Source organism: Bombyx mandarina, chromosome 02, assembly GCF_030267445.1.
Source record: "Bombyx mandarina strain Sakado chromosome 02, ASM3026744v2".
Lineage (NCBI taxonomy): Eukaryota > Metazoa > Arthropoda > Insecta > Lepidoptera > Bombycidae > Bombyx > Bombyx mandarina.
Genome location: NC_143209.1, coordinates 2,855,577 through 2,883,247, shown reverse-complemented (window position 1 = coordinate 2,883,247; position 27,671 = coordinate 2,855,577). Strand labels below are relative to the sequence as shown.

The 27,671-nt window shown below is 37.6% G+C and overlaps 3 protein-coding genes and 1 long non-coding RNA gene across 9 annotated transcripts in view; 2 read left to right on the top strand and 2 right to left on the bottom strand.

The window, feature by feature from the left end:
- Positions 1-598: 598 nt before the first annotated feature.
- On the bottom strand, positions 599-2,580 carry ETH (ecdysis triggering hormone). The gene is made up of 3 exons (XM_089735101.1): positions 2,194-2,580; positions 1,084-1,138; positions 599-775 (listed from the first exon to the last, which is right to left on the bottom strand). The coding sequence occupies exons 1-3, from the start codon at positions 2,386-2,388 to the stop codon at positions 702-704; spliced, it is 324 nt and encodes a 107-aa protein (XP_089591227.1). The 5' UTR covers positions 2,389-2,580; the 3' UTR covers positions 599-701.
- Positions 2,581-6,217: 3,637 nt separating this feature from the next.
- On the bottom strand, positions 6,218-13,860 carry LOC114241920 (uncharacterized). Its single transcript, XM_028172907.2, has 7 exons — positions 13,561-13,860; positions 12,432-12,852; positions 11,560-11,705; positions 9,954-10,099; positions 9,601-9,688; positions 7,518-7,726; positions 6,218-6,445 (listed from the first exon to the last, which is right to left on the bottom strand). The coding sequence occupies exons 1-7, from the start codon at positions 13,774-13,776 to the stop codon at positions 6,322-6,324; spliced, it is 1,350 nt and encodes a 449-aa protein (XP_028028708.2). The 5' UTR covers positions 13,777-13,860; the 3' UTR covers positions 6,218-6,321.
- Positions 13,861-15,843: 1,983 nt separating this feature from the next.
- Positions 15,844-27,671, top strand: part of LOC114242014 (uncharacterized) — a 29,856-nt gene continuing 18,028 nt past the window's right edge. Inside the window, exons 1-3 of one of the 6 annotated variants that reach the window (XM_089734986.1) lie at positions 16,487-16,741; positions 18,049-18,111; positions 19,867-19,988. The gene's annotated coding sequence lies outside the window, so the exon portion shown is untranslated. The other 5 variants (XM_028173032.2, XM_089735009.1, XM_028173033.2 and 2 more) reach the window with 5 other exon arrangements.
- The window catches only part of LOC149503394 (uncharacterized), a 95,661-nt gene continuing 90,602 nt past the window's right edge, over positions 22,613-27,671 (top strand). The window contains exon 1 of the long non-coding RNA XR_016324653.1: positions 22,613-22,646. This is a non-coding gene — a long non-coding RNA (uncharacterized LOC149503394). The remainder of the gene's footprint in view (positions 22,647-27,671) is intronic.

Sequence of the window (27,671 nt, the reverse complement as noted above, 5' to 3'; positions counted from 1 at the left end):
ACAGAGTCGTACATTATTTCATTCTATCGTCATAGTTTTCGCAGGGCACGCGATGTAAAGACTTTTAGGTAATTTTTTTACACCTTGGGTTACATTATTTGAGTTTTAGGAAGGAACCTTAATTTTTTTCAAAAAACATTATATTGACATAGAGTGGTTACTACTGTATTGATATAATTATGTGTTTCTAATTCATTTCCTTTGTATATTTAATTAATTGAATTAGTATATTGTTCATTTTCTATTTGTATTGTTGAACTGTTTGTGTGCTGACTATTGTATTATTATTATTTTATGGATTTTTTCTGAAATAAATGTTTTATTATTATTATTATTATTATAGCCTATGTCACTCGGGATTGGTGTAGCTTCCAAACAGTTTAAGAATTTTTCAAATCGGTTCAGTAGTTTCGGAGCCTATTCAATACTAACAAAGAAACAAATCTTTCCTCTTTATAATATTAGTAGGTATAGATAAAGATTTTAAAATTTATTATCCATGTTTTTAACTATTCGATTGAAAGCGATAAGCTATTTAAATACATTTAATATTTAAGACGCGATAAGTGTTGCTTCTGTTACGGGAAATAAAATAAAATTTGCATGCACACAAGAATTTATTTTAAGCGATTGACTAGAACAGGAGCTATCATGGATTTGTTAATTCAACGAATGAATAAAATATCCAAAATCCGCCGTATTTATTTCTTCATGCTTCCCATTTTTTTTGCATAGTATTCCTCGGCATCATCATTATTCAAACTTTTTTCGTTGTCTACAACAAAGCAGAGACTATTATTAATCGATATATATATAAATGAATTGCTGTTTTTAGTCTCGCTAAAACTCGAGAATGGCTAGACCGATTTGGCTAATTTTATTCTTGAATTATTCGTGGAAGTCCAGAGGAGGTTTAAAAGGTGAAAAAATATAAAAAAAGCTCGGATTTACATAAAAACAAACAATTTTGTTTTCCTTTGATGTGTCTTTTATTTATCGATTGAGGCACTACGAAGTCTGCAGGGTGAGCTTGTAAATTTAATAAAAAAAACAGTAAACAAGGCGCTAGAAAAAAATTCTCACCTCCATAAAATTCGAACGGCAAACTGTAGACCTTTGGAATGTCGAAATGATTTCCCTGCAATTAAGTAATGTACTAATTAAATATCGAAATAAATAGTAATAATTCTAAATGAGAATACATCGCCACTAAAACAGACGAATGAAGATGATATAACATTGAATGACTCGTGGCCTAAAGAATAAGACGTCCGGTGCATTCGTATGTAGCGATGCAACGGTGTTCGAATCCCGCAGGCGGGTACCAATTTTTCTAATGAAATACGTACTTAGCAAATGTTCACGATTGACTTCCACGACGAAGGAATAGCAACGTGTAATAAAAATCAAACCCGCAAAATTATAATTTGCGTAATTACTGGGAGTAAGACCACCCTGCCTATTTCTGCCGTGAAGCAGTAAAATGCGTTTCGGTTTGAGGGCAGCCGTTGTAACTGTAACTATACTTGAGGTCTTAGAACTTATACCTCAAGTTGGATGGCGCATTTACGTTGTAGATGTCAATAGGCTCAGGTGGACTCTTCCACCCATCTAAGCAGCAACAAAAAAAGCTCGTGGCCTAAAGGAGAAGATGCTTGATATACTCGATGTTCGAATCTCAATTCGAACGTTCTTAAGAAATAAAAATCATAAAACAAAAAACGGTCGAAGTAAAAGAATCAACAAAAGAACTCCTTCCTTGATATAAGGAGTTTTTCCCTAGATATACGGGAATATAAACTGATGGTAGGACCTCTTGTGAGTCCGCACGCGTAGGTACCACCGCCCTGCCTATTTCTTCCGTGAAGCAGTGATGCGTTTCGGTCTGAAGGGTGGGGCAGCCGTTGTAACTATACTGAGACCTTAGAACTTATGTCTCAAGGTGGGTGGCGCATTTATGTTGTAGATGTGTATGGGCTCCAGTAACCACTTAACACCAGGTGGGCTGTGAGCTCGTCCACCCGTCTAAGCAATAAAAAAATAAAAACCATTGAGGGTGGGTCGACGTCAGGGGTTACCGGCCGTAAAACTCACGTCAACCCTATGCAGCATGGTACAAGGACACCACATGCATTACCGAGATCCTACCACCAATAGAAATTTAACGTATTTAAAGCCCAAAAAAATACTTACCGAATCGTAATTTCTTCTACCCATACGCGGAATGTTTTTATTTGATTTAATCACGTATCCCATAACGTCCTCGTCAAATGCTTCGTTGCTTCTGCCGACCCTCGGTACGTTATTAGGTTTGATGAACGAACCATCTAACCCGGCGATAAACATTAGACTCAACGTGAACAACATCATTGTCAATTTTGAAGTCATCTTAGATAGTTCACAGAGCTGTGTTTAGCGATGAAATAGCGATTGATGCTTTAACTAACATTTCAGGCTCTATTTATACTAATACTGTTTCGATCTGTCCCGTATTTTAGAAGAGATCGTATCAATTTCAGGTGTTTCTGTTCGCGGAATACAAATGAGAGTTGAGATTTTATCTCGGGCTATTAGTTTCTGGCATGTGGGTTTGACGATTACGTGATGCATGCGATGTTGCTGTTGCTTGTTTTCGATTCAAAGTGAAACTAAGTTATAGTTTAATAAATAAGTTTGTTATTAAATTAATAGGCTGGTACAAGTAACGCCATCTGTGGTCAAATAGTAAAAAGGGGTATCGAAAAAACTGCTACATCTCTTGAATGTTCTAGAACAGGCCTGGGCAAATGGCGGCCCGCGGTAGAATTTTGGCTGGCCCGTGAAGCATTGTATATATTATTATTATTAAAAACTTATTTATTCGTAGTTAAAAACACAAATATTAGTTTTTGTCTAACATAAATTGGAGCATAATTTTTTTTAGAAAAAATATTATCCGATACTTAAACACATTATCAGGGCCGGTGGGAGCCAAAATTTTCTCCCGGACAACCGCTCTTTTCAGCGCCTCCTATTCGAAAATATAAATATGATAATTGAACAATTACAGTATGTATAATAGTCGCACAATCTTATTAGTTATTATACTTATTATATCACATTATGGCATGAATAAACAAAATAACTTAATCTAAAGCAGCCATTTTCTCCTGCGAAAATTTAAAAAAAAATTCTTTTCAATTTTTTTATTCAAATGACTTGATAAATAAATATTTTGATTCAAAAATGCTGGTTTTAAAATTCATTAATTGACATCCTTAGCAAAAACTATACTTAAAATTAGAAAAAAAACTGTTTGGCCTGAGGTCAAATTTTCATCTGCAATGTGGCCCGACTATCAAAATATTTGCCCACACCTGTTCTAGAACATTTCTTTAATGCTATTAGGGTATAAATTAAGTAACGTCCTCTATCGTCAAATAGCAAAAACGTATTTCGGAGGAACTGGACATAGTCGAAATTACCATAAAAGCGTGAACATATGAGATCTTTTTTTGATTGCTTATGGGGGTGGACGAGCTCACGGCCCACCTGGTGTTAAGTGGTTACCGGAGCCCATAGACATCTACAACGTAAATGCCGCCGTCTATCTGGAGATATGAGTTCTTAGGTCTGAGTTTTTACAGCACAACTGCTGCCCCACCCTTCAAACCAAAACGCATGACTTCTTCACAGCAGAAATAGGTAGGGTGGTGGTACCTACCCGTGCGGACTCACAAGACATCCTACCACCAGTAATTACGCAAATTATAATATTGCGCGTTCGATTTTTATTACACGATGTTATTCCTTCACAGTGAAAGTCAATAGTGTACATTTGTTAATTACGTATTTCATTAGATAAATTGGTACTGTGGGATTTGAACACCGTTGCATCGTTACATACGAATGCACCGGACGTCTTATCATTTAGGCCACGACTTCGTCAAAATCCCGGTGAAACTCGGTGATCCATTCCTCCAAAAACATTAGGATAGTTCTGCTCGAAGTGAAGCAACGGATCATCTCAAAAAGTGAAGAAGTCATTTGTAAAACAAGGCTAAGAGGGTCTTGACCAGTAAACGTATTTAATAAAATGTTTTTAATTACCAATTTTCAACTTTACCACAATTTTAACTATCAATTGCTAAAATCTGTTCAAATTCAGTGTGATCCTTTTGCCTCTGAGGTTGTGCCAGTACAAATTCTTGATTATGATTGAGGATTTACTGGTGACCCGGAGGCCTTTCCAGTTTCATAAGGACAGGTGGGCGAGCAAGGGCTCAGCTAGAAGGGGCGGGATTTGCTAACAGCTGCCCGAGCGCCTCCGAAGGAGACCTAACAATTCAAGAGTGGCTGCTTCGCGAATGAATCTACTACCGGATTGGAATCGCGACCCGCTAAGAAGATCCGGCGAGAAACTCAACGGGCTGATGTTTAGGTTAGGTTGCATGTCGAACGAACTCTTTGTCGAGTTCGAAGGGTACGGTTACCGGGGTCCCTAAGTCGGCTCCTAGTGTAAGAACGGAAACGTCTAATGCAAGGGTCATTGGATCTGATGGATCCGTAAGAACGTGATATCCACAGCTGCGTGCGTCTAATTTCGCTTGGTCGGTCGTTGGATCATAACGATTAACTATTATGTAGTTATTATTAATTATTAACTATTAGTCATTATTGATATTGGATGTTGGGTATTCCCTGGACCGCACGCCGCACCAATGTATCCATCCTAGCTCAGCTGAAGATCCGGACTAGACTCTCCACCATTTGCCCGCGAAGGATTCTTGAATACTTTGGCCACATCGCAAGGAAAGACAGTGACAACTTGGAGAAATTTGTGGTCACTGGAAAGGTCGAAGGCAAGCGACCAAGAGGCAGGAACCCGACCCGTTGGACGGACCAGATTCGTGCAGCCCTGGATACCACAGTGCACGATGCTCTGCACTCAGCTGCAGATAGGAACAGATGGCAGTGCATTATAAAAAACAAACTGTTTCAAGGCCTTGACCACGACCCTCAGTAAGAGGAAACCGACGCAAGGAGCAGGAGAGTCATTATTATTATTAGTTAAGAACCAAGAGCTTCAGGTTTAATTCTCGGTCAAAGTCCAGAATGTTTTTTTATTTTTATTTGCCTATCTTCTGCTAATAACCTCGAGTAGTTAATTTTTTTTGTAAATTGTGCACAAAAAATACATTTAATCAATAAAAAAAAACATTACATACATTAACATGTATTTGACACAAACACGCATGCATACTCTGTGTATATTCTCAAAGTTTTGTAATTATTTAAAGTCTATGGTCAAATTGAGAATAGGTTAATATTGTTTTAGAGTAAGCAGTGATTACTTGCTCAGTGAGAGTAAGATCCCAGGGCCCCCAGACGTCACGTATTTTCTGGCGAACGAAATGTAGCCGATTGCGTAGTGTTAGTATGTACTAAGAACGCATGCCTACCTGCTACCTTGCTTAGACGGTCAATTTTCAGGTATCAGGTACTCAAGGTACATAAAATCATGACCTACTTCACGTATTTTCTGAAAGCTGATTTTTACGTATATTTTAGACAATATCCTTAATAATACGTCGCCAATACTCCCAGACATTTTCCATCGACCGAATTGTTCTGCAGACGCTTTAAAGCTCCCAAAATAATGACCTAACTTCACGTAAATTCTGAAAGCTGATTTTTAAATATGTCCACCAGACAACTATTTTAAAAGCTCTTACAAAAAGACAGACCGATCCAAGGGGCCAATCATCCCCTAAATTCAATTTAATACCTCAGTGGGTAAGAGCGTGAGGGCATTATCCACGCGCATGAGACTGAGTGAGGATATAGTGACTTCTCTGTCTCTCTGTCTCTCTATCTCTCTCTTACAGTTGACTCATATCAATTAATTATTAACATTAAAAGAAAATCAGTTTAAAATTAAATAATCAGGTAAATAATTAAAAATTAATTTGTAAACAAATGCTCATTTGACTTGATTAACACTACGCAATCGGCCACATTTTGTTCGTCAGAAAATACGTGACGTCTGGGGGCCCTGGGATCTTGGGCTATTTGTCTTTAATGTTATATGTAGTGTAGTCTTGGCGAAATCTGTGATTATAGATGTTTAATAGTTTTTGACAACATAACCATAATTTTCCAACTTATAATTTCAATTAATTATAGTCGAATTTTGACTACTCAGGCACCGCTAGTAGTATTAATAAAACGAACATCAGACTTTGAATCATACATTTATTTACAAAATAGATTTAGAATAAAACATTTATTTACAAATATAAAATCAGATATGTAAAACAATAGTACAACAACAAAAAAACTTCATCTTCCATTGCTGCGTAATGTGGCGGGTATTATGATTTGGTATTTCGATGTGTTCCCTCCATTTTCTAGTACAGCACGGAATAATGAAAACGGTTCAATCTTCTTCTTCACGACCAAGAATCTGTTCGGAAGGAATGCGGGTATTTTATTATTACCAGGTTTATATTTTATTTTAATGGACTTTTTGGCGGGAACGCGAGGAACGAAGTTGTGTGACTTGTTTTATTTTGAGTATTTATTAGTGTTTCTTCAGGTTTAAATGTGTAATAACGGTGGTTTATTAACTGTTTAATATAGCTGTGCACTTTCACAAATGTGGGAAAATGAAACAAAGCCGATGGACGTAACTTCTTGGGATCCTCCAAAAAGTAACCACTGAAAAAATCTCAGTAAATGACCACCATTTCACTAAGATATTTCATTTAATTTCATCCCAGTTGATTCATGTCTCAAATTAATCATCTTCATTTCAATTCAATCCATATTATCATTTTTCATAAAAATAAGAATATAAATTATAGTGACATGACTTAAAGGTCTTAGTTACCAGGTCATAAAATCCCTTAAAATTTTTATTTTTATTTTTTAAGGTTGTATTAAATTGAAGAATGAAAGGCTTTGACTGGATGACGCATATTCCGGGTTATACAAGAATATGTAACTTTAACCTCCTCGAGAGATACTGGTGGTAGGATCTCTTGTGAGTCCGCGCGGGTAGGTACCACCGCCCCGCCTATTTCTGCCGCGAAGCAGTAATGCGCTTCGGTTTGAAGGGTGGGGCAGCCGTTGTAACTATACTGAGACCTTAGAACTCGTATCTGTGATCTCATCTCGTAGATGAGTGGACGAGCTCACAGCCCACTTGATGTTAAGTTGTTACTGGAGCCCATAGACATCTACAACGTAAATGTCGCCACCTACTTTGAGATATAAGTCCTAAGGTCTTGGTGTAGTTACAACGGCTGCCCCACCCTTCAAACCGACACGCATTACTGCTTCACTTCAGAAATAGGCAGGGCGGTGGTACCTACCCGCGCGGACTCACAAGAGGCTCTACCACCAGCAAAGGCCACCTTTAGGTCACGATTACTTGATCACTTGATTAGTCCCGTGCGTGGAGCTTCGTGCACGAGGTCCTTCACCCTGAACAACAAGTTATGACGTATAAACGAAGACGATGACGTCATAGTGACCTGTCCACGTCGCCGTAGCTCTTGGAGGCGAGGCCGGCGCTCTTGGCGCACTGGTGCAGCGCGGCGCGCTCCTCCTTGGTAAAGTCACTGCTGAACACCAGGTCCAGGTCGAAGGAGCCCGAGTCGAGGAACCGCCGCATCAGCCCCTGGGCCGCCCGCCTGAACTGCTTCGCGCCGCCGACGTCGCTGCCCAGGCCGGCGCGGTTCACCTGATCCAGAGAAAAATTACGTTTTTTTTTTATGATTGAAGGATTACTGGTGGCCCGAGGGCCTTTCCAGTTTCACCAGGACAGATGGGCAAAAATGACTTCTTTTTTTTATGATTGAAAGATTACTGGTGGCCCGAAGGCCTTTCCAGTTTCACCAGGACAGATGGGCAAAAAATACTTCCTTTTTTTATGATTGAGAGATTACTGGTGGCCCGAAGGCCTTTCCAGTTTCACCAGGACAGATGGGCAAAAATGACTTCTTTTTTTATGATTGAAAGATTACTGGTGGCCCGAAGGCCTTTCCAGTTTCACCAGGACAGATGGGCAAAAATGACTTCTTTTTTTATGATTGAAAGATTACTGGTGGCCCGAAGGCCTTTCCAGTTTCACCAGGACAGATGGGCAAAAATGACTTCTTTTTTTATGATTGAAAGATTACTGGTGGCCCAAAGTCCTTTTCAGTTTCACCAGGACAGGTGGGCGAGCAAAGGCTCAATCAGGAGCGGTGCGATTAGCTAACAACCGCCCGAGCGCCTCCGAAGGAAACCTAACAACTCGAAAAATGAAGTCCTGAATGCATGTACAATACATCGTACTTGCAAAGTGTATTTTTCCTACCTAAGCTGATAGCCTTGAGAGGCTATTTCAGCTAACTACGCCCTAACGTGTGTAGGTGAGCTCACGGGGCTCAAACCGGAGTGTTGCTAACACTGACCCTAGCAAGAGCCGTGCTTCGCAGAATCTACCACCGGATCGGAAACGCGACCCACTGAGAAGATCCGGCGAGAAACTCAGTGGGCTGTGTCTATGGGTTCATTTACTCGTCGAGCCCTTCGTCGCAAGCGAAGGGTTCAACGAGGACGGTGACCGGTGCTTGTGGTACCTAAAAGCACCGTTAGTGGATCGGGAGGATCCGAAATGACGTGTTTTGGGCGACGTCGACTGCTTTCCATTCTGTCCGCAAGATCGGGAATGTAGTTACCGGCGGCCACGATGAGAGGGTTCTCGTGTCGTGCCGCTTTATCGAAGTGAAGAAAAATACTGTTACTCGCTAAGGTTCAAGATAAATAAAAAAATCCACCAAAGTACAAGTTAACACTGTATTAGCACTTAGAACACTTAAAACACTCAACAAACACTTTAAAACTCTCAATTCGCTTCTTCCGCTTCGCTTCAGGTGATCCGTTCGCTGTTTCGCTTCGAGTAGTTCCGATTACTGACTGACTGCGTGCCATCTCTACAACGCTATTATTATTTATTTATTTATTTATTTGGGAAACAAACAGTACAAAACAAACATATAATATTTTAAAAAACATAGCTAAAACAATAACCAAATATGTTTCCACAATCAAAATCACATATAAGTAGAAAGTGAACAGAGAAGAGAAATTTGGAAATTTTAATTACAAAAAAACAAAAGCAACACAATACGCGCATATTATTTTATACATCAACTAACACTATAAAACTATAATACTCATCTGACTAAATCGCCTTATAAATATTTTAAAATAGCTTTTCTATATGCTACAAGTGACAAGCAAAAGATGTCAGCATTAGAGAACTTAGCATCATACAACCTACAAGATCTACGGACAAAAGAATTAGAAGCATATTTCGTTCGAATCGTTCGAATTAGAAGCATATTATAGTCGAGACGAAATCTCTAGAATCGTCGAGAATATTCCACACATTTCGATTATTGTGTTTCCGCTATCTGACAATAGATGGCGTTGTACTTCTCGAGCGTTCTAGATGCCACTAGGTCCTTCGATATTCGTTCGACTATCCGGCGATAGAGGGCGTTACTCTTACCGGCGTAACATTACTATATACTCGTACAGCACCGATGAACTAACACACAGACGTACCATTTGCATTTTAGGTTTGATTGGCTCCTCGATGCCCTGCGACTCCGCACCGAGCCCGCCGCCCTTCCAGCCCATCATCTTCATCATCCTGTAACAAACCAGACGAATACAAAGAGTTTTGAAATTATTATTATTTTTTTCAAAAATTGTCACAGCATCTTTTCGGTGCTCTTGGCAGAATCTACCACCGGGTCGCGTTTCCGATCCTGTGGTAGATTCTGCACTGCTCTTGCTAGGGCCAGTGTTAGCAACACTCCGGTTTGGGGCCCGTGAGCTCACCCACATGTTAGGGCGAAGCTGACATAGCCTCTCAAGGCTATCAGCACAGGTAGGAAAAAAAAAAGTCTTCTTACTTGAGAGCCACACTGCTTTCGATCGGTGTGCCGAAGCTGACCTCCTTGCTGGCGGGTCCTGAGAAGTCACTCAGACTGATTCGGGCGTCACCTTGTGCTATCCACTGCTCTTTCACGATTAATATCACACTTTGTTCACTTAGACGCTAGAAAATAAGGTGCAGGAATTAAAGATCATGTGTTTATTTGGTGTTTTACTATTCATTGCTCTTGTAGGCAGACGAGCATACGATCCACCTGATGGTGAGTGGTTACCATCGCCCATGGACGTCAGCAATGCCAGGGGCAGAGGTAAGCCGCTGTCTACCGTTAAGTACTCTCCACATGCTTCGTTTGAAAAGGGACATTTCATAGCGCTCGGGAAACACCGTGGAGGGGAGCTCGTTCCAAACCGGATGGTATGTGGCGAAAACACACAATTTAAACAATTAAAAAAAAAACGGAATCGCGACCCACTGAGGTAATCCGTCCATAAAACCAGTGGATTGTGTTTACAGACATTTCCAGACAACATTTCTCTCATTACAATTCATATCGGAAATGTAATCATCATTTATATGGTGTGACCGCTATTGTAGGCCTGTATTTTTTTTTTTTATTGCTTAGATGTGTGGACGAGCTCACAGCCCACCTGATTTTAAGTGGTTACTGGAGCCCATAGACATCTACAACGTAAATGCGCCACCCACCTCGAGATATAAGTTCTAAGGTCTCAGTATAGTTGCAACGGCTACCCCACCCTTCGAACCGAAACGCATTACTGCTTCACGGCGGAAATAGGCGGGGTGGTGGTACCTACCCGTGCGTGTCTTATATGAAGTTTAAAAGATTAGCTAAGTGACAGGCATCAGAATTGCACCTCCCTTGGTTTGCCGGTCCTGTCACCCTGCCCCATAACGCCAAAACTACCGATCTATCAGAGACTAGCTGTACCCGTCCTCTTCGCTGGGCATTTAAAATTAACATTATTATTTCTCACCCCCACAAAGATTCTCATCATTAACGCCCCTGGAACTGGTGTAGGGAGTCCAACACTCATATAAATATTAGCCTATGCATTAAGTACATGTATTTTCTACGTGGATACCAAGGTTCAAGTCAATCGGATGCACGGTTCAGTAGTTATAACGGAACATCCGTAAAAACCACTGTAGATTTATATATTAGTGTAGACTAGTGGTCCCGCAGTAGTCGAACTTCGACTATAATTAATTGAATAAGTTTGAACATTATTATGGATTTTTATTGTCAAATTATTATATTTCTATAGTGACAGATTTCGCCAAGAAAGATAAGCAATATTAACTTATTCTCAATTTCACTACAGACTTTAAGCAATAACAAAAGTTTGACAATAAACAAAGAGTATATATAATAATATATGTGTGTTGTGTCAAATACATGGTAGTGTGTGTAATGTTTTCTTTATTGATTTAATGTATTTTTAATGCACGATTTAAAAAACATATTAGCATTCTGTACTCCTTCTCTATATTCTCTATAAGTGTGAGAAAATTCATACTCCTCCGTCCGCGCAATTTTCGTAAAAAGGGATACACAGTTTTTGCTTCACGTATTAATATATAGATATAGACACTGTACTTACAGTCCAGGCCAAGGCTTCAGCTGCACTTTTGGCTTCAGCTTTCGTCTCGCCCTGCCCTTCGGCCAATATTTTACCTCTAATACTATACATGCAGATACCGTTTTTGTATTTGAATTCAAATGGTAGTTTACACGCTTGGCAACTGGCTGAAATCAATTTAAAACTTGGATTTAAAGTGTTCTATGAAGCTCTGCTATTATTATTATTATTATTATTTTTTTATTGCTTAGATGTGTGGACGAGCTCACAGCCCACCTGGTGTTAAGTGGTTACTGGAGCCCATAGACATCTACAACGTAAAATGCGACACACACCTTGAGATATAGTTCTAAGGTCTCAGTATAGTCACAACGACTGCCCCACCCTTCAGACCGAAACACATTACTGCTTCACGGCAGAAATAGGCAGGGCGGTGGTACCTACCCGTGCGGACTCACAAGAGGTCCTACCACGAGTAAAAATTAACATTCCATTACATAAGATCATATCGTTGTTGTCAAATCAAAATCAGATTTTTACTTTTTGACCTTTTCGTATAGTTCACAGCCCTATCTACCATATCAAAAAAACTGTTATGTGTCTATAGCTTTAATATTTATCTATAGCTTTCATTTGATATAGTTCTTAAAAATTCACATTCATATAAAATATTATATGTAAATATTTTTACTTGTTCATTCAAAATAGTTTTTGCATATAGCAGATTTTGGTTTGACAGCGATGATATGTAAGTACATAAGATCAAATGTAATGTATTCTCATTTTCACATAAGGATTAATAAATGTATATATGGACGTATGCTTTCAAATATGCTCTCAATACGCTTTCACCATGCCCTCTTTACTTTCCTATGCATGCATGTAATCCTCACCTTGCATGTTCCATATTTTTCCAGCCCATGGTCTTATTAGTAGTACAAGCCTACCGTAACTAGTATTAAACATATCCTCGTGAAAATATTTTAAATCCAATCTTTCCATATTCATTATATCATTTATATAGCCTTTCGCGTCTAAAAGCGATTTTTCCTTTTGACTTTTAGCTGCAGTCCACTCAGACTGTGCTATTGGTTCTAAATTTTCTTCTGTGTTTTCAATCAGATTATTGTTATCACTAGTCATTCGGCTTCCTTGGGGTACAAAATTAATTCTGGACGCTTTTGCCGGAGTACTGTTTTCGACAATACCGCCTGTCCGTTTGATCCCCTTAACCCTGTCTTCAGCCATGGTCGAAGCTGCCACAAATGTTCGTTGTAGTTTACTTTTCTTTTCGTGGCGATACGTTTTCGCTACCTGAAATATAACAATGCAGTATGTTATACGTAATGGTTTTTTCTTTTACTCTCCCGTGACAAAAACGTGGCTGTACTCTTTATCCATTATATGTTCATCAAATTTATTTAGTAGATTAATGTTAATGTGTATTTAAAAAAAGTTATAACAAAGACAGTTTGGTACTTCTTACATTATACTATCTTCTTCAGTTTGCACTTTCATTAAAACAAGGCTTGAGGAGAGTATTAAGCGGCAGGCAGGGGCTTGGCTCTGCCCCTGGCATAGCTGAAGTCCATGGGCGACGGTAACCACTCACCATCAGGTGAGCCATATGCTTGTCTGCATACAAGGGCAAAAAAAAAATTTACAACATACTTTTACAGTCTAATGTTCTTTTTTTTAATATAATATAAATTCGAATACAGAACTGTGTAAATAAACCAAGATAAATAAACATGGTAATAATAGAAAACAACCATCTGTCACTGTCATGTCATCTGGTCATAACTAGAATTCCCTGGACTATAGGAACCAGACTGATATACATATTTATATTCTACTAAATATTCACTAAATATTCAGACTGCAAGTTCTCTGACTATTAATGGATTAGCTCATGTTCCATTTGTTGACGAATGAATGAAATGTGAGTTGAAAGTGTCAATTATCTTGCAGCAATAACCTATAGCTATTACAGTTTTAGGTCAGTTTGAAGATAATTTTTACCTCTTGTGATAGCTTAGACACCTCTTGCATAACTTCCTGTGGATATCTACAGCCTAAAAACTCCATATTCGCAAAGACCCTCGCCAGGCAAACAAGTCTTTCTTCAGGGTAATGTTCTTTCCATTTCTCCATAAAGGCTTTGCGTAGTTCCCAATGATCATTACTCTCGTGGTTTTCCTTGTACTTATTAATGTCCCAGTTCATGTTTGAAGACATTTTTATTTATGAATTATGTTAGATTTATAACGATAAAAACTTCATATTAACACAACAAACAAATTGTTTTTCTTTGACGTATTTGAATCGACTTTCTTAAATGATCACTTTTGAAAGGTAAAGGGAACATACCCCATACATAGCCTAAACTTTTATTAATTATTTTTAAAAATATACCATAATCATTTATTTTTATTAATAAACATCTGCTGATACCATAATAGCCGTATAAAAACCTCATAAATATATCAGTATTTTTTCAATAAATTAAAAACCAAACATCATGTGGATTGAAATACAATACGTTACCTGAGTCCGTAAACGTGAAGATATGCAGGATACAATCCACTTTGAAACATGAGGATAAAGTATTAATTAATTGTAATAAAAACATGAATGTAAGACACTACGACCTCGACAAAAGTCATTGCCTACCTTCAAAAATTACAAAAAGACAGTATTGAAAAAATTTAACAATCAGTGCAACTAAGGAATTGCTTGATTATCTCGTCATGACGTCTTTAACATCGCATCGCCTACTTCCAGAGAAGAGTTCATCTATACTACCTAGAACCACTATGAGTGTTTGAAATATGTTTTTCGACGCATCATTCGGTTTAAGAATGAACTTGTTGCAAAGGTATTTTGGGATGTTCTTCTTCAAGCGACGTGTGCGAAGGGTACTCAGAGGTAAGGAGCGGCTTGGCTAAGCCCCTGGCATTGCATATCCATGAGCAACCTAAACACCTACCATCAGGCGTATCACCCATTCAAAGAATCCATTTTTAGCTGAGATTGTCGTGCAAAGATGCTCTCCAGCACCAAAATGTCGAGTGAGAGCCTCAAGATATATATCTTAATTAGCTTCTACAGATACTGTTACTTTTATGGATTCCCTTAAACCCTTAGTATGCCGTTAAAGTCGTTTACTCCTTAACGTATTTCAACAACGCATTACAAGCCAACTAATGCAAACAATGCACTACTATCTACAGTATTCTTTCAAAGCCTAGCGTGCTTTTATAAGATTGACCTGTATTTATATATGTAACGGAAGATTTCAACGTAATTTTCGCTGGCATAAGTGACGTCCGAACCACTTGAAAATTACAATAGAATGATTTTTATTTTTTAACTTTGACATATTATCTTTATCGGGAACATTAGAATTTTTTTTATTAAAAAAAGATTTTTTTAGTTAGGGTCGCCGTTTAAGAGCGTTTTAGTTCCTATTTAACGTATACACATGTTTAATATACATGTTTTTACATGTAGTTCCTTAGAATAATTATTCTGGAATTACATACATGTCGCGTCGTGGCAATGGTACTGAAGTAAATGTCATAATTTGAAATCTTACAACAGCTGCATCAGTAATGTTATGCTCTTTTTTGGAATAGCGATGTAGTTTTCCCTGAAAAAAATCTTTATATTTTTTTTTTGTTACGCCTAAATAAATATACACTTAAAATGATTATGTATAGGCTAAGAAATGTCTTTTTTATGGTAAATAAATTAAAACATAGTGAATTATTTTGATAGGAGTATAATCCTTTAATTTTATTTACGAGCTATACTTAAATGTCTAGTGATAAGTCAAGTTCAGGTTTTTTAGTTCGCTATGATTAACAATAATATTTATTTTTGAAAGGTTTTTCTTAAGTTTAGGAGATTACTTTCCAGTTTTACCAGGGTGGGTGAGCAAGAGCTCGGCCAGGAAGGGTGAGATTTGCTAACAGCAACTCTAGCGCCTCCAAAGGAAACCCAACAACTTGAGACTAGCTGTTTGGCGAATGAATCTACTACCGGATCGCAATCGCGACCCGCTGAGAAGATACGGCAAGAAACTTAGCGGGCTGATGTTTAGGATAAAGGTCTCCTTCCCATTCTCATAACTTTGCTTTGTATTCATACGTGTTCCAGACAAACTGTTGCATCAAAACAAATATTCAACAAACTCAAGCATTGATTGTAACTATCTCTATTCTACTCATAGAAATCAAATAAGACAAAAAATCGAGTCACCTGATCTAGCGGTCAATATGTTGACTCTGAAACGCGAATTTACATTTCCTTCAAATCTGTTTCGGCCGTTCCGGGGTGCACTTGTTAACCAAATAAATCAGAAAAACTGTCAATAAATTATATTATGCCTTAATTAAATAATAATCACTGCTCTAACGCGGAAAAAGGAAACGCACTTTATTTTTTTAAAGTGTTCATCCAGTGTTAAAATAAAAATAATTTCAACTGATTACGTTCATATGTGGTCCAAAATGAGTTTTTTTGAACATATCAGCGGTTCCGACGTTTCTCGTAGAGCTAGTGATGCATCTAAAGATGATTCGGACAGTGACAGCTCAGAGGCATTCGAAATAGAATTCGAAGAAGTAATTTATTTTATACCGGTCTGCGTTCTCTTGGATTATTTGAGAACAATATTATTATTTTTGGAAAGTTCTAAAGTTATTATAACGTTCACGAATATTTCGCGTTTCGATTTATATTTTTTGAGAAATATTGCGCAGGATAACAGCAATCTTAATTGCCAGTATTTTAGTGAAGACTGCAAAAAGATCTGCAGGAAAATTTCGCGTATTTTGGAAAGTGAACGGGAAGTGTATAGGTTGGACTGCGTCTTTAAAATTAAATATGGTAATAAAAAGTAAGTATATAAAACTATCTTACTGCTGTGTAAGTCTAACGAAATAATTTGTTGAAAAAATAACTTTATTATTAGTGATAAAAAAAAAACATTTTTTTATTTAAATTAACGTGTTTCTAGTGCTGGCAACTCTTTTATTGCTATTTTTAAAGTCAACTGTTAACTGTGATTTAATTAAATAATTTAATCAACAATATTGTATATAAGTATGTACATAAAATCATAGATAATTCTCTCTCAAAATACAAGATAGCTTAAAACACTTCTATCCATCTATACACAACAAGCCCAATATAAAAAGTATGTATATCTACTTATTTACTAAACATTGTATAAAAAGAACATCTAAAACAATTGGAAATACAGTAAACACAGTAAAATTAAATATTATATCTCACCAAAAAGGCAAATAAAGTCTTAATCATCACATAAAAACATTAAGCCATGCTAGCTTTAAAACTAAATCAGGCATACATATCTAATTTAAATTGGATGAAGCTGTCACTTATGCCATGTAATATTATGTTCAACTAATTTAATTACATTCCTGCCAAATACTCCTTTCAACTTTATAATCACAAGTGCACAAAGTTGTATTGAACATTACGAAAAAAAAATCTATATAATTATTATAATCAATTATTTATACAGTTGTAATCACAGTAAAATTTATATAGGATTAACCTTTTAAACTTTTCAATATAAAGTGAGTAACACCCTTGTGCCAGTGTGAAATGATGGAGTTTCATCACTCATCCATTGGAACACAATCTAGTCTTTTAAATAATTGTCAGCTAAATCCTTTCAAAGTAACATAACTTTCTCTTAAGTCATGATCATAGACACTAAACATTGCTGACTCAATACAATAATTGTTTAAAGATCTTATTATAAATAACTTAAATTATAAAGCTCAATAATATTATAATGGTCATAAAAAAGGTCACATAATTTTAATGTTTAAATTGCTATTTCTTTGTTTTGTTTAATAATATAATGGAACTAATTGAGTTTAACTAAACAAGATTGAATTAGGTTCATATGTCTAATGTTTATGTGCATATGTTCTATACTAAATAGGTCATTTTTAAAGCAATTATTTGCATAGGTGCATGGTAAACTTCTAGTTGTCTGACTGTGTATTCTCAGTCATAACAATATGTAGTAGTTATTAATAATCTATTAGAGGTTTTGATAAAAAAAAACTGAATCCAAAACTTAATTATGCTAATTTATAACAAGAACATAAATAATAGCATTATCATTTAAAGGTTTAGCATAGCAAAATGATCTGGTGTAAGCGTTGAGCTTACAAAGTTCTTGCCTGTCGTTTGAATACGGCCCTGTCTATCGTACTATCTATAGACACATCATCTATTTTGCTAACAAAATATTGGGAAAATGCTGTTTTGACTATATCAACCTATGTCACTAGCAAACAACAACCACATTCATAGGAATCAAAAAAAAATTATGTTATTAATAAAATTATAAATTAGTAATTGTAATTAAGTTTCTAGTTCTTATTTATTTCTTTTGGTAAATAAGCTACTCATAGTTGGAACTAACTCACTAATAATTTATATTTCAACCAACATGCTCACAAGGATATTGTACTACAAAAAAAAGTTTATTAACGAATCAAGATACATTCCGCCGATAAGTAGACAGTAAGTAACTATTGTTTCATGTATTATAATATAATTACAAAAATCTATTCCAATATTTATTTATTTTTAAATGCTTAGATGGGTGGACGAGCTCACAGCCCACCTGGTGTTAAGTGGTTACTGGAGCCCATAGACATCTACACCGTAAATGCGTCACCCACCTTGAGATATAAGTTCTAAGATCTCAGTATAGTTACAACGGCTGCCCCACCCGCGTGGACTCACAAGAGGTCCTACCACCAGTAAGTGTATTTAGTAATTATACAATATTTATTTTTTTGGTAGAGACATCATTGATGTGTTGTCCATAATTATTTCTTTTGAACTTTAGAGATAGACATAATTATGTTACATAGTGCAGATACATTACTCAAACTCAAACGCGTCTAGTCTCGCTTGTCTTGTAGTGATCTGACGCGAACTCAGCTGTAGGCAGCGCTAGGTTATTGAGCAGACAGACAGATAATCGGCATAAAATTACAATCGAATCCACGATTATCTTGATCGTCGATTACACAATCGAGTCTCGTTTCGATTATTTCCAACTCGATACCGCTTGTAATGACTTACGGAGCCGAGACGTGGACACTCACAGTAAAGTTGGCCCGTCAGCTCGAGGTCGCTCAGCGAGCCATGAAAAGAGCCATGCTCGGAGTTTCTCTGAAGGATAAAATCCGGAATGAGATTATTCGACAGAGAACTAAAGTCATCGACATAGCTCAAAGAGTCAGCAAGCTGAAGTGGCAGTGGGCTGGCCATATATGCCGTAGGACTGACGATCGCTGGAGCAGACGGGTTCTCGAGTGGAGACCGCGCAGCGGAAGACTTAACGTGGGACGCCCCCTGGCTAGGTGGTGCGATGACCTCCGAACGGTGGTCGGCAAGAAGTGGATGAGGAGAGCCGTAAACCGGGCTCAGTGGTGTAGATCGGGAGAGGCCTATGTCCAGCAATGGACGACTGGGCTGTTGATGATGACCGCTTATTGTCGCTATAAGCGGCCGCGACTATTCCTTTAAGATTATTTATGCATCTCAAAGCCGCGTTCATTGATATTATTTATTTATTGCTTAGATGGATGGACGAGCTCACAGCCCACCTGGTGTTAAGTGGTTACTGGAGCCCATAGACATCCACAACGTAAATGCGCCACCCACCTTGAGATATAAGTTTCTAAGGTCTCAAGTATAGTTATAACGGCTGCCCCACCCTTCAGACCGAAACGCATTACTGCTTCACGGCAGAAATAGACAGGGTGGTGGTACCCACCCGCGCGGTCTCACAAGAGATCCTACCACCAGTAATTTATTTGCATAATTGGTAATTTGCCGCAAACAATAACAACAACGCGACCGCAATCTAAGCAACACATCTTAGCAATAAAAAAAATAAAAAAATTAGGTCCTAGTTGCGAGTGACTGGTTGCTAATTGAATAATGATCCAATCTAGTATATCTTACAATCTGTAAACGATGGTCATTCATTTCATTTTCTTTTATAATGGCGGTCCTTTTTGATTTCGCCAAAGTCAAGTTTTATAGAGTCTGTGGTTTTGGTTGTGCCCAGATCTCTTTTGGTGTGGTTTGGACTCTTGTTTGTTGGGTAGGCTTCGTGATTGCACAAGGTCACATCAATTTTAATTGGTCAGGAATCATTAAGTCTTTTGGCATTATCATTTGGCACAAGCATCCGTGAACGCACCCTTCAATTTGTTTGGTTAATGATGTTTTAATAAAATTAAGGGCGCTCTCCGACAGATAGGAGTCGAAGGGGTGGCGGCTCTTCTCTCCGAGGGTGGAGCAACGCCCGGTGCAAGGGGGAGGCTGGACACCCCTGACCCATATCGACGGGGGACCGACACATGCGCAAATAATAACAGGTACGTGAAGCGACGAAGATCTTTATCGGCGTGCCAATGGAACTTTCCAGATTTATGTAACGAGCGATTCGCGGTTTTTCGTCGAAGCTACAGCCTTTAAGTCCGCGTTGACGATTAGAAAAACAAAACGTAAGCTAAATACTACTTTAAACAAGGGACACCCGGATGGAACGAAGTTCCTTTCTATTAATTAGTGAAGGAATTGTAATTTTTTTTTAAGTTATAATAATAAATTACGGCATTATGAAGAAGAAAAAAACAATATTATGAACTAAATTACTATTGTTGAAACGCTATCTCGAGAAACTGTACTCATTACGCGGACCAATCGGATACGAGCAATATCACGCGATAAGCGCCTACACGTTGATTGGTCAGAATGACGGATCTAAAAAGTGTCGTGACAACTTTTCGTAAGATTTTTTTCCGTCTAGCCCCCTTTCACAACGCGCGATAAGGAACTTCGTTCCAAAATTTAACTAAAAACATTCCCATTTGTCGTAGAATTTGATTAGAAATTCGATATTCTACGCACTGTAAATTTTGGAATCATTAAAAAAAGTAAACAATATGAAATATTAAGTGGATCGTCGTTGTCAAACCAAAATCTGCTATGTGGACTTTTTGAGATTTTTACTTTTTGAACTTTTCGTATAGTTGACAGCTCTATCTACCGTAAAAAAAAAATGTTATGTGTCTATCTATAGCTTTAATATTTATCTATAGCTTTCATTTGATGTAGTTCTTAAAAATTAACTTTAATATCAAATTTTATACGAAAACTAGCGACCCGAGGGCCGCTTCGCTTCGGAAACTGTAATTTATTATTGATTTCTCCGCTATTTAATGGATGTTATTATACATATAGACCTTCCTCTTCAATCACTCTATCTATTAAAAAAAGCCGCATCAAAATCCGTTGCGTAGTTTTAAAGATTTAAGCATACATAGGGACAGAGAGAGCGACTTTGTTTTATGCTATGTAGTGATGTTTTTACTCGTTAATTCATAATAGAGTTTTTGCACATAGCAGGTTTTGGTTTGACAACGACGGTATATAATTCGTATGTGTGTGTCTAGCTATGATATTTAATACTGACACAGAGTTAATTGAATCACGTGGGATGATGGGTGCTCCGCGCATGCGTGTCAGGTGTGTTTGATGCACCTCCTCGGGGGGCGACAGCCGATATTGATTCACGACCCTTGTATCACCGCTCTGTCTGTGTCTATAGCAAACCCGACGGCTACTTGTTGTCCCAGGCGAGTGACGGATGCGATGCGATGCGTTTTCATTACTATGCGAATGCTATGTAAATCTATACTTCTATATCTATACTAATATTAGAGGAAAGATTTGTTTGTTTGTTTGTATCGAATAGGCTCCGAAACTACTGAACCGATTTGAAAAATTATTTTACTGTTTGAAAGCTACACTATTCCCGAGTGACATAGGCTACAATCTTTTTTTTTTTTTTTAATTAGGCGTCCTTGCTAAAAGTCCAATAATGTAACCCAAAGTGTACCTAAAATATTCTTTACATCGCGTGCCCTGCGAAAACTATTGATGATAGAATATAATAATGTACTACGACTTTGTAGAACAAATTATTATTTACAAAAAGTGTCGCGACAGCATATTATGTCTAACTATTCTAATAAGTGTTTTTTTTTTTTTTTAAAACAAAACAACGTCAAATATCGTTGAGTTTTTGTTAAAGTCCCGAGCTGACCCGGAGCGGGCCGCTAGTATGTTATAAACGGGAAGTCGCCTAGTCGTAGTGGGTAGTCCAAAGTTTAATTGAATATGCAATTTCGAAAAGGGCACATCTCTGAAAATGTAAAATGTTCAGGAAATGAAAAAAAAAAAACTGATTATTTTCTAAAGCAGTGTAAAATTTAAAATATTAACTTTTGAGATATATTTTAGTGTTAATTAGCAATTGGAAATTACTGGAATTATTATAAAATGGGTGTAGGTAAGCCTTAAAACTACATGTATATGAAAAGACGTATCTATATATTAATACGTGAAGCAAAAACTTTGTATCCCTTTTTACGAAAATTGCGCGGACGGAGGAGTATGAAATTTTTCATACTTATAGAGAATATAGAGAAGAAGTGTCACGTCCTTACGGATCCATCAGATCCAATAACCTTTGCATTAGATGCCTTCAGCTCTAATACTAGGGGCAGGCTTAGGGACCCCGGTAACCGTACTCGTCGAACTCGACAAAGAGGTCGACGTGCAACCTAACCCATGCATCAGCCCGCTGAGTTTCTCGCCGGATCTTCTCAGCGGGTCGCGATTCCGATCCGGTAGTAGATTCATTCGCGAAACAATTGCTCTTGAGTTGTTAGGTCTCCTTCGGAGGCGCTCGGGCAGTTGTTAGCAAATCCCACCCCTCTTGGCTGAGCCTTTGCTCGCCCACCTGTCCTGGTGAAACTGGAAAGGCCTTCGGGCCACCAGTAAACTTTCAATCATAAAAAAAAAAAAAAAGAAGAAGTGCACAATGCTAATTTCTTTTTAAAATAATGCATAAAAGATTAATACATTAAATCAATATAAAAAAACATTACACACACTACCATGTATTTGACGCACACGCGCATGCATACTATTTATTTATTGTCAAACTTTTGTTCTTGACGTCTGTGGTCAAATTGAGAATAGATTAAATATTGTTTGTCTATATTAATGTTTTTCGATAGTGTAGTCTTGGCGAAATCTGTGATTATAGAAGTATAGTATGAAGTATAGTTTGGAAATAGAATCATAATAGTGTACGAACTTATAATTTCAATTAATTATAGTCGAATTTCGACTATCGGGCGACCACTAGTATCATGTATAATAACATCCATTAAATATTGGAGAAATCAATAATAAATTACAGTTTCCGAAGCGAAGCGAGGGCGGGTCGCTAGTATGTTATAAACGGGAAGTCGTAGTGGATAGTCCAAAGTTTAATTATTTTTGTCGTTTAAAAAGCATTCGTGCGTTATTGGGTGAACTGACTGCCGGTTCACGTTGCGTTAAGTGGTTACCGGAGTGCCTAGATATCGTAATGTCACTGTTACTACCCTTAGGAAAGAGGTCTATATTTCAATATTATAGTTTAATATAACGCAACGGCTGCCCCACCCTTGAAAGCGGAACGCATAACCGCTCCGCAGCCGAAATAGACAGGGTGGTGGTACCTACCCGAGCGGGATTAAAGTTATAATCTTAATCTCTATATATAACAATTAATTGCTGTTCGTTAGTCTCGCTAAAACTCGAGAACGGCTGGACCGATTTTGCTAATTTTGGTCTTGAATTATTCGTGGGAAGTCCAGGGAAGGTTTAAAAGGTAGATAAATATGAAAATGCTGGGAATTAAATAAAAATAACGATTTCTGTTTTTCCTTTGAAGTGTCCCCAGTCGGACGGATTCCTTTTGTTTTAAAAATATATATATACAAAAGTTTAGGTCTTTTATTTACCGATTGAGGCACCACGAAGTCTGCCGGGTCAGCTAGTACATAATAAAATATATTAATATTTGTTCAGGTTGATGCTTATGACTTATGTATAATAATAAATGGATATTTAGATCGAATTGGCGTGAAAATAAAGAGATTAACTGATAACTTACCTGGTGTGAATTACATTGAGTTTTTTAAAGCGTCACCACCAAGAAAAGTCATTAAGAATAATAACTTTATATGTATAAGTATTACAACCTTGTAACCCGTGAGAAAATATAAAAAATCTCGGAATTATATAAAAAACAAACAATTTTGTTTTTCCTTTGATGCGTCCCCTTGATGTGTCTTTTATTTATCGATTGAGGCACTACGAAGTCTGCCGGATCAGCTAGTGATTAATAAAATTATGATTTTTGCGATTTTCATTTAATTACACAATGTTGTTCCTTCATCGTGAAAGTCATTCGTGAACATTCCAGAAGGGTGATAGTTTATTTGGCTTAAGCGTTATCTTTGCAACTTTACAAGAGAAGCATTTATTATTAAAGAGTTGTAAAAAATATCATAACAAAAAAAATCTTCAGCTATTTGAATGGGGTAAACTTAATTGAAATTCAGTTAAAAACATCGTATTGTTTATATACTATAGCCAAATAAAACGTATCTTTAATTAAACTAGTGCTCCCGCAGTAGTCGAAATTCGACTATAATTAATTGGAATTGTAAGTTTGTACACTATTATTATTGTATTTTTTACTTCGATAATCACAAATTTCGCCAAGACTACACTATAAAAAATATTAACAAAGACAAACAATATTTAATCTATTCTCAATTCGACAACAGACGTCAAGAACAAAAGTTTGACAATAAACAGTATGCGTGCGTGCGTGCGTCAAATACACGGTATGTAGTGTGTGTAATGTTTTCTTTATCGATTTAATGTACCTTTTATGCATTACTTTAAAAAGAAATTAGCATTGTGCACTTCTTCTCTATATTCTCTATAAGTGTGCAAAATTTCATACTCCTCCGTCCGCGCAATTTTCGTAAAAAGGGATACAAAGTTTTTGCTTCACGTATTCTATACTAATATTATAAAGAGGAAAGATTTGTTTTGTTTGTTTGTTTCGAATAGGCTCCGAAACTACTGGACCGATTTGAAAAATTCTTTTTCCATTAGAAGCCGACATTGTCCCTGATGAACATAGGCTACTTTTTATTTATTTATTTTTTATTTTATTTTTTTGGTTTCATGTGTGTTTTAATGTTTCCGAAGCGAAGCGAGGGCGGGTCGCTAGTAATATATAAATGTCGCGTATTAAGCGGAATGTCGCTCGTCGATTTGTCAGGATTCGAACACCGGCTCAATAGCATCGCTTGACACGAGTGCAATGAGAGAGTTTTATCTTTTACGGTGATTTTAATGACTTTTCTTGAGTATAAGTAAGTAATTTATTTTTCAGAAAAAATCCATAAAATAATAATAATACAATAGTCAGCACACAAACATTTCAACAATACAAATAGAAAATGAACAATATACTAATTCAATTAATTAAATATACAAAGGAAATGAATTAGAAACACATAATTATATGAATACAGTAGTAACCACTCTATGTCGATATTAGCTATCATTATGTCAATCAGTCAATTAATTTGGAGAAAAAAATAAAATAAAAAGAAAATCATACACATTTCATAAATAATAATAAGGATATGTCAGTCTTGTCCGGTAATTCTACACATCCATTTATGTTGGACCTGACAATCAGCGCGAGAAGCAATCATATCAATCGTATAAAATTTCATCGTCTCATTCAATCGTATAAAAACTGCTGAGTTGAAAAGGCTGGATTGGGCGTTTTAACGTTAATTAAGCTGTTCCGCTACCGATCAGTCACGTTAAAAAAAAGGAGTTTAATCTATGTAATAAAATCTACGCATCTTTAGAATTAAAAAAAAAAAAATTAAAAAAATGAGTTTTATACTTGAAGTCGTCGTGGTCTAAAGGAAGGAAAGACGTCCAGTGCATTCGTATCGAGCGATGCAACGGTGTCCGAATCCCGCAGGCGGGTACCAATTTTTCTAATGAAATACGTACTTGACAAATGCTCACGATTGACTTGAAGGTGACGTGAAGGAATAATAATAATAACATCTTGTAATAAAAATGAAACCCGCAAAATTAAAAGTTGCAAAATTACTGGTGGTAGGACCTCTTGTGAGTCCGCACGGGTCGGTACCACTGCCCCGCCTATTTCTGCCATGAAGCAGTAATACGTTTCGGTTTCTTAGAACTTATATCTCAAGGTGGTTGGCGTATTTACGTTATAGATGTCTATGGGCTCCAGTAGCCACTTAAGACCATGGGCTGTGAGCTCGTCCACCCATCTAGGAAATAAAAAGTAAAAAAATAAAGGCATAACACCTTAAACAACGGTGAATACCGCCATTTTGAATTGCAGCCAACGCCCAACACTCCACGCAGCCGTATATCTTCCTATTTTCCTAGAATTCTCGCTGCAACCGCGTTATTGATCGCAGTCTAGATAGCTGTAGGTACCTCGAACTAGGTCGGGACAGGTCTGCCCCTCCCAGATCAAAGGGGTAGGTAGGTTTGAAGTTGCCCTGTAGTGGGGTGCGCCGCCATTATTTGCGTGCCGCGTAATTTGATATGCTCCGGGATGCATTATCGATCCGCCCGGGCTGAAACTTGACCGCGAATAAGGTCGCGGGGTGGTTTCGCCCGACGAGGAAGCACTGATGCGTTTATCATAGCTTAATTTATTTATAGAATGCAGGGATCGAAGGAAATGTTTGTGAGCTAATATCTATCTATATATATAAAAATGAATTGCTGTTCGTTAGTCTCGCTAAAACTAGAGAACGGCTGGACCGATTTGGCTAATTTTGATCTTGAATTATTTGTGGAAGTCCAGAGAAGGTTTAAAAGGTAAATAAATATGAAAATGCTCGGAACTAAATAAAAATAACAATTTTGTTTTTCCTTTGATGTGTCCCCCGTCGGAGGGATTCTTTTGTTTGTTTTAAGTTTATTTTATAGAAAAGTTTATGTCTTTTATTTTTCGATTGAGGCACTACGAAGTTTGCCGGGCCAGCTATTACGTAATATTTTAAAGCCCCTCACTATGTGGGATTCTGTTTAAATGACGGATATTTGACACGGCACTAGTCTGTCCCGAGATGATGACCACTTAAATCCTCATCGGCCGTCGTCACCATCAAATGCTTTCATGCAAATGATCCACGCTTTTATTTTATTTTGCGTGATTACTGGTGGTAGGACGTCTTGTGAGTCCGCACGGGTAGGTACCACCCTGCCTACTTCTGCCGTGAAGAAGTAATGCGTTTCGGTTTGAAGGGCGGGGCAGCCGTTATATTGTAAAAAGTTGACTTAGAACTGTCTCTAGGTGGGTGGCGGCATTTACGTTGTAGAGGTCTATGGGCTCCGGTAACCACTTAACACCAGGCGGGCTGGGAGCTCGTCCACCCATATGTGCATTAAAAAAAAGGCGGGGTGCAGTATTCACATTATCAATATCTACTCCGTAGCACTGAGGACGGTGTGAGGGATTGTTTAATGCCGGATATAAACTTAAAGCTCCTAACGGGCACCGAAAAAAAATCCGCCCAATACTGGAATTTTACTTAATCTAATAGATTATATAATTTGTTTTCCAAAATTAAAATTACTAATTTATTGCTGAAACTTTAATATATGTTTAAACTAGCGGACCCGGCGATGGCGGAGCGGCGGCGGTGGCGAAATTCCTCATTATCAATTTCCATTATTAAAATAATAATTCAATACAACACTGTGTACCCGCGCAAGCGACGAAACCGAACTAGTTTGTTCTCGTCGCTTCCGCGTCGCCGTCGCTCCACTGCCGCCCGTGCATCGCTCGATCGCCCGTTTCGTGCCCGTCGCTATACTGTACAATGCTTTTGTATACATCGCCGTCGCGCGGCCCCGCCATCGCTCAGCCATCGGAAGTTTCGTGCCCGTAGACTTGGTCTAAATCTCATCGATCTATTACCAATAATGGTGGTGGTGGTGGTAATAGATCGATGGTAAATCCACCACACACCCATCCATCCACAAAAGCAGACTATCGTCGTCTTTCCATTCGCCTTTTCGTGTGCTCGCATTAGAACAATTAAAACGTCTCATTAATTCTGATCAAT